A 6000-nucleotide genomic window follows, 5' to 3' on the forward strand; every position below is an offset into this window, starting at 1 on the left:
CGGTGCGTTTTCCAACTGTTTTAAATAAAATTTAGCGGAAAAGAGGGGGGTAAACTACGCGTTGCGTTACACACACCTCAAGTACGAACGCGTGATTTACGACTTTTGTGTGTGGACCTTTTCTAATAAAGTGTTGAAAATCAATGCTAAACTTAGATTGAATTCAGCCCACCCAAACCACCCCAACCACCCACCAGTGCTGATGGTGGATCAACAAATCAAGTAGCTAAACAATGTTGCACCCAGCATGGCCGGACGGACTCAGGGGTGGGTGATGCAATGGATTGAGACTAGACTGCAGACCTCCAGTGGAAGTATGGGGAAGTTATTGCAGTCGATGATTAACATCATCGCGGCAATTATTCCAGTCGCTGGTTTGGCAGTTGCTTATTATTTTATTTTTTTGTGTTTGATACCACGAGCGTTTTTCTAGGATTTTATTGAGCCGAGTGAACATCTAGAACTGGTTCTGTTCTAGACTTGGGGTCGCCGTACTCAGGGAGGTTAAGGAAACCGTTAACTTTTAGCAGATCATTATGCTGCAATTATGTGTTGCTCTTTATGGCAAAAAAAGAGATGGAGCGTAAACCCACGAGTCTTTGTGGGCTCTGTCGTTACATTATTAGAATTTAGCCGTTTTAATGCAGAATACAGTCCAGACTCGATGATTTTTTTTCGTCATTTTACATTACATTACACATTTTAAATTACTCTAAAATGATCAAAAAAATCAAGGTTGTGCATAAAAATTATTGAGAAAATACATTTGGTAATTTTATGGACAATCAACCATTCAAATTTGACAAAAATGAGGTCGCAGAATTTGAAATGATAATAAAAGTAAGAAAATATAGAAATACAAAACATATGTTTATGTTCATGATTCGATTATCCAAAATTCCAAACAAACCATCGGATAATCGAACTTTGAATAATCGAACTTTAGATAATCGAGGCTTCGGATAATCGAGTCTGGACTGTACTACATTTTCAATTTAGAAATTTGGTGAAACCTTTCAAATCAATTCTTAACCCTTGGCAGGGAAGATGCATATGTCCAAGTTTAGATTAGACATGCATGTTGAAGCACTGCTAAAATAAAATTATTTGAGTAAAATAACTGTAAACAGTTACCTTTTTTTCCTGATCCACTAAAAAAAGTTAACAAAATTTAATTATTAATTTATTAACTACGTACACTTATTTAAAATTTTCTTTAAAAATACAGATTATTTATTTTGACCGTATGAAACATCAAAAAAAATTAAAAGGTACACTGATATAAAAAAAAAAAAAACCGAATTCCTAAATTCTAGGAATTTTGCCTCTTTTCCTTATTTAGTAATTCAAAAAAACCAACAACTTAATAAGAAAAATAGGCAAAACACCTAGAATAAAGGAATTTTGTACTTTTTTTGAATTTTAAATTTAATCTTTTCCAATACATTAATATTTAAAAAAAATAGTAAAATTTCATATTATTTTTTTTAATTGTTATTATTATATTTAATTCAGTCCTATTAACATTACAAATTAAGTACTATACACATTACAAATATAATTTTCTCTATTTTGTTTTTCATTAGAAATTAAAAGCAAAAATAAGATGGTAAACGGATCAAAATAACAAAATCGAAATCCAGGAAAATTTTATTCAATTTTATGTTTTTAAACATAAAGTAACATTTCAATAGGACTGAACCCTGAGCGCTTTTAAGTAAGGTTTCGTCATTTAAAAAGGTTACTTTACAGTTATGCTACTACCAATAGTTTTAAAAATACCTTGAAATTCATGCCAAAATAGTGTGATCCGTTTTGCAAAAAGTTTCAAAGACCAAAATTTGAGCAAAACCCATGTAGCAACATTACAAAGGAGTTTTAAGTAAGTAATGACGAAATGGCATACTAATCATCACCAAAAACAACAGTGCCGCAAAGTTCATAATAGCACTCATTTGTGTGCTGAAAATTTCATTTTTTCAGCACTTATTTTGAAAAGTAATTCTTTTCGACACTGCTTTGATGTTTGAGCCGATCAAACAAAAGGACGCCAAACTTAAGTGGGAAAAAAGTGTAACTTAAAAATTATTATTTAAAACACTGTTTTTCAGAATTACAGAAAATGTTGAATGAAACTCGTTGCAAAACTCAAGTTAAATCTAAGACTGATGCTAGAAAATCATCATTTTTGCCATTAGTTGCGTAAACTACTATTTGAGTTTTCAATTAACTTTTAAAATGAGAGTGCTTTCGGGTCTAAACAGTTATTTGATGAAACTTTCATAAAAAATCGTTGCAGGGTTGGCGATTTGTTGAACAAAATGACTATTTTTAATAATTTTCGAGCTAAACACTTTAATTCAAATTAAAAAGTGCAGTTTTACTAAATAAAATTGCAAAAACTGCACGGACTTCATTGAAATTTTTACTTAAAAATGCTTTCAGCTTCCAGTTTTTTCTAAAATCGAATGTCAATGTCAAATGTCAAACACTTGAGAAAACATAATCTTAGAAGTTTACATACAATAGCAACAGTTTTTTTTTAAATTAAATAACTTATTAAAACTAAATAGTATTGCTACAATGTAGGTACAACGCTTTTGGAAATGATAAAAAAATTGCCAGTTGGCATCACTATTCTAAACATTGAATTTTTATTTAAAAATATATTCAGAGGAAAACTACTAATTTTTGAAGCTATTTTGAAATGGAGTCGAGAGACATGATCTGTGCAAAAATTGCAGGAAATCATAAGTTAGGAGTAAAATATCTACTGAAAGAGTGTTAATGTTTATACCATTAAATGTTGAATATTTGACAGTTAATTTCACTTATATTTGAATTTAAATAAATTTTTGTTTGTACTCTTGAAAATGGCTGTATCAAACTAATAAAACTTAAAAAATGTGTTTACTGATTATAATACATCTAACGAAGAATTTATCTAAATTTTCAATCAAATTGTGTATCTTCTTACAATGTTAAAAGTCATAAAACTAGACGACACATTAACAAACAAGCAACCAGAAAAAAATATTATTTAAATGATATTAGAAATTAAATTCAAATAAAAAAAACGGTGACAATTGTAGATAAAGATGAAATCTATATTTTCAAATACTATCTTGAATTATATCATAGGTGTTTCTAGAAACATCATAAATACACAGCTTTAGGAAATCTTCTTAGAAATCTGAAATATTTTGGAAAACAACTCGATAACTCTAAAATAATCATTAAAAATCAGAAATTGCTTTAATGCAAAAACAAATTCAAAAATAGTAAAAGTTTGTTGCTGTTGGATCGTTTTAAATAACGTACATAAATGTATAGTTTGCTAAATAAAAATATATTCATACGATTCAATAGATTATTAGATTAAATTAATAGGTATTTGCTGTATTTACACAATAAAGCAGTTAAACTGTATTCTCGATTCTAATATAAATTCATGTTTATCACCATAGTTTAAATACTATACTGAGTATTGTAAGAACTTTTATGTATTTCTCTTCCTTACAAACTAATCCTTACGTTTCATTTCCTTCCAACCCAGACTTAACATCTAATTAATAGAGGAATCCGAAAACAAACTTGCCACTTACGAAAACTGCTTCCAGAGGGCTCCGGCTTGCGGAACCCTCCCGCAGTGCCATGATTGCCGCGATCGAAAAGTCCGTCGCGCCCTTGGCCGCCGTCAGGGCAGCCGCGGCCGCCGCTTGCAGGGCCGCCGCCGACGCGGCCACATTCCGATGGTTCACCATCGGTCCACCCATCTGCCCCACCAGTCCCATGGAGTTGGTGGGTCCGCCGACTCCACCTCCGCCGCCGTTATTGTTATTGTTCTGTGTGTCCAGCAGCATCCTTTCGTGCTGTGCCAGCTGCTTCCGGTGGTGAGCTTCCGCCGCCGCTGTAATAGCCGCTACCGTTGCCGAACTGCTGCTGGAAGTACCGCTTCCACTTAACTCACTAGAGGATTCACGTTTTCGTTTTATTCTCTCAATTTTGACCAATTTTCGCGCGACCACTGTGGCAACAATGACGACAACCGAACGACGCGAGCCGCGAACAACCGAACCGAACCTGTTCCAGTTTACCGACGGGTCTGTGCTTTTTCACTTGAGCTGAAATCGCTGTGTGTTCTTCACTTGACCGAACTTCCGTTTCTAGCGGTTCCCGCGATGCAAGAGGTGAAGACAGCCAACGCTCAACTGCACTCGCTCGACTTTCTTGAGAGAATTGCAATCACACACTCACAAAAAAAGAAAACAATTCGTTTGCTGCTTATTTTTCCTTTCTACAAATTTCTTCTCACACGTCACGACACACGCCGTCAACACCGCAGCTAAAACCCCGAGAGTCAACTGTGTGTACGAGCCTTCAGGCGAACAGTACGAAACTAAACTCGAACCCGGGCTCGAACTGCCTTCCAACTGGTTTTCCGAAACCCTCCTCTCAACGCACTGCACCAACACTCACTTCCTCGGAAAACAAGTTCCAAGTCCACCACTACACTCAAACCCCTCGGAAGATCAAACCAAAGCAAACCATGCGGGAGCCGGTTTGCTGAGCGGCGAATGCAGCGATAATGAAGCAATCCGATGCAAAACACTCACACGAAACAAAAGAAACCCGTTTTGGCCACGCCCCTCCACGGCAACCAGTTGCTTTACCCGCGAGCATGTATGGGTGACGAGAGGTTGCGACTCACTCGCTGCGCCGCGCGCTCACTCTCTTCGCGCTCGCTACCATTTTGTTTTCACGTGCGCTTTGCGGTACTCATTCGCCGAGGCAGCTCTCACTGGAACGAAGTTGACCCATCCCACCTCGGCGAGTGAGCGCGTCGGAGTCCCTCCCCAAAATGAGTGACTTGAGGGAGGTGGTGTGTGTGCAGTGTTGCCACATGCTCGTCTGTATCAGAGGGTCCAAAAATCTGTCTTATCTGCACCAAGCATGGCGAATATCTGTACCATTATCTGTACGGTATATTTTTTGTAAAAAACTTTTTTTTAACATGCATTTTGAACAATCTTATGACAACACTAAATGCTGATATGCAGCTCTGAAGGAACGCAAAACTCCATATAAAAAAACGCCCAAGAAACGTTCATGGAAAGGGTCACGAAAAGATTTTCCTTAAGTGGTACGCTGCTGAAAAGTAACAGAAACGGAAAGTGGTGTATGACGTTTCTTCGCGCGATGTTTGTTTGCAAAATATTCTGGTGATTTTTTTTTTAAATATTCAGGAATTGTTTGTTTTATTGAAACTGAAATTTATAAATGTATCAATAATTTTGTAATCGATATTATAATATTGAAAATTCCGAATTGCCTTATGATGCCGAATCTCAAAAAGCAGAATCTTGAAATTAAAAGGAACGATTTTGTATTTTGCTTCAAAGGAAGTAAACCAAAGAGAAAATGCATAAACACACAGATTCAAAAATACAATTATTAAAAACAACATTTCAAAATTGAGAAATAAAAAAATCTAAGATTAAAATAATAAAAAGAAATATGTATACAAAACAAAATTTAAAAATAACAAATTCAAAGCTTTAACATTCTAATAATTAAAAATTAATAGAATTGAAAAAATATAATTTAATAATTCAAAAATTCAAAATCCTTCAAATTCAAAATTATAAACCAAAAAATTTAAAATTCTTAATAAAAATCTAAAATTTAAAACCTTACCCAGAATAAAAATTAAAAAAATATCAAAGAATTTAGGAATTTAAGAATTTAAGAATTTAAGAATTTAAGAATTTAAGAATTTAAGAATTTAAGAATTTAAGAATTTAAGAATTTAAGAATTTAAGAATTTAAGAATTTAAGAATTTAAGAATTTAAGAATTTAAGAATTTAAGAATTTAAGAATTTAAGAATTTAAGAATTTAAGAATTTAAGAATTTAAGAATTTAAGAATTTAAGAATTTAAGAATTTAAGAATTTAAGAATTTAAGAATTTAAGAATTTAAGAATTTAAGAATTTAAGAA

The 6000-nt window shown here is 33.6% G+C and overlaps 1 protein-coding gene across 2 annotated transcripts in view; it reads right to left on the reverse strand.

Moving 5' to 3' along the window:
* LOC120420899 (T-box protein H15-like) overlaps positions 1-4463 on the reverse strand; it is a 49134-nt gene extending 44671 nt beyond the window's left edge. The window contains exon 1 of one of the 2 annotated variants that reach the window (XM_039584021.2): positions 3599-4463. In XM_039584021.2, coding sequence (XP_039439955.1) covers positions 3599-3863 — 265 coding nt within the window. In that variant the 5' untranslated portion in view covers positions 3864-4463. The remainder of the gene's footprint in view (positions 1-3598) is intronic. The other variant, XM_039584020.2, reaches the window with a different exon arrangement.
* Positions 4464-6000: the final 1537 nt, after the last annotated feature.

The sequence above is a fragment of the Culex pipiens genome, chromosome 2, assembly GCF_016801865.2.
Source record: "Culex pipiens pallens isolate TS chromosome 2, TS_CPP_V2, whole genome shotgun sequence".
In the NCBI taxonomy this organism is placed as follows: Eukaryota; Metazoa; Arthropoda; class Insecta; order Diptera; family Culicidae; genus Culex; species Culex pipiens.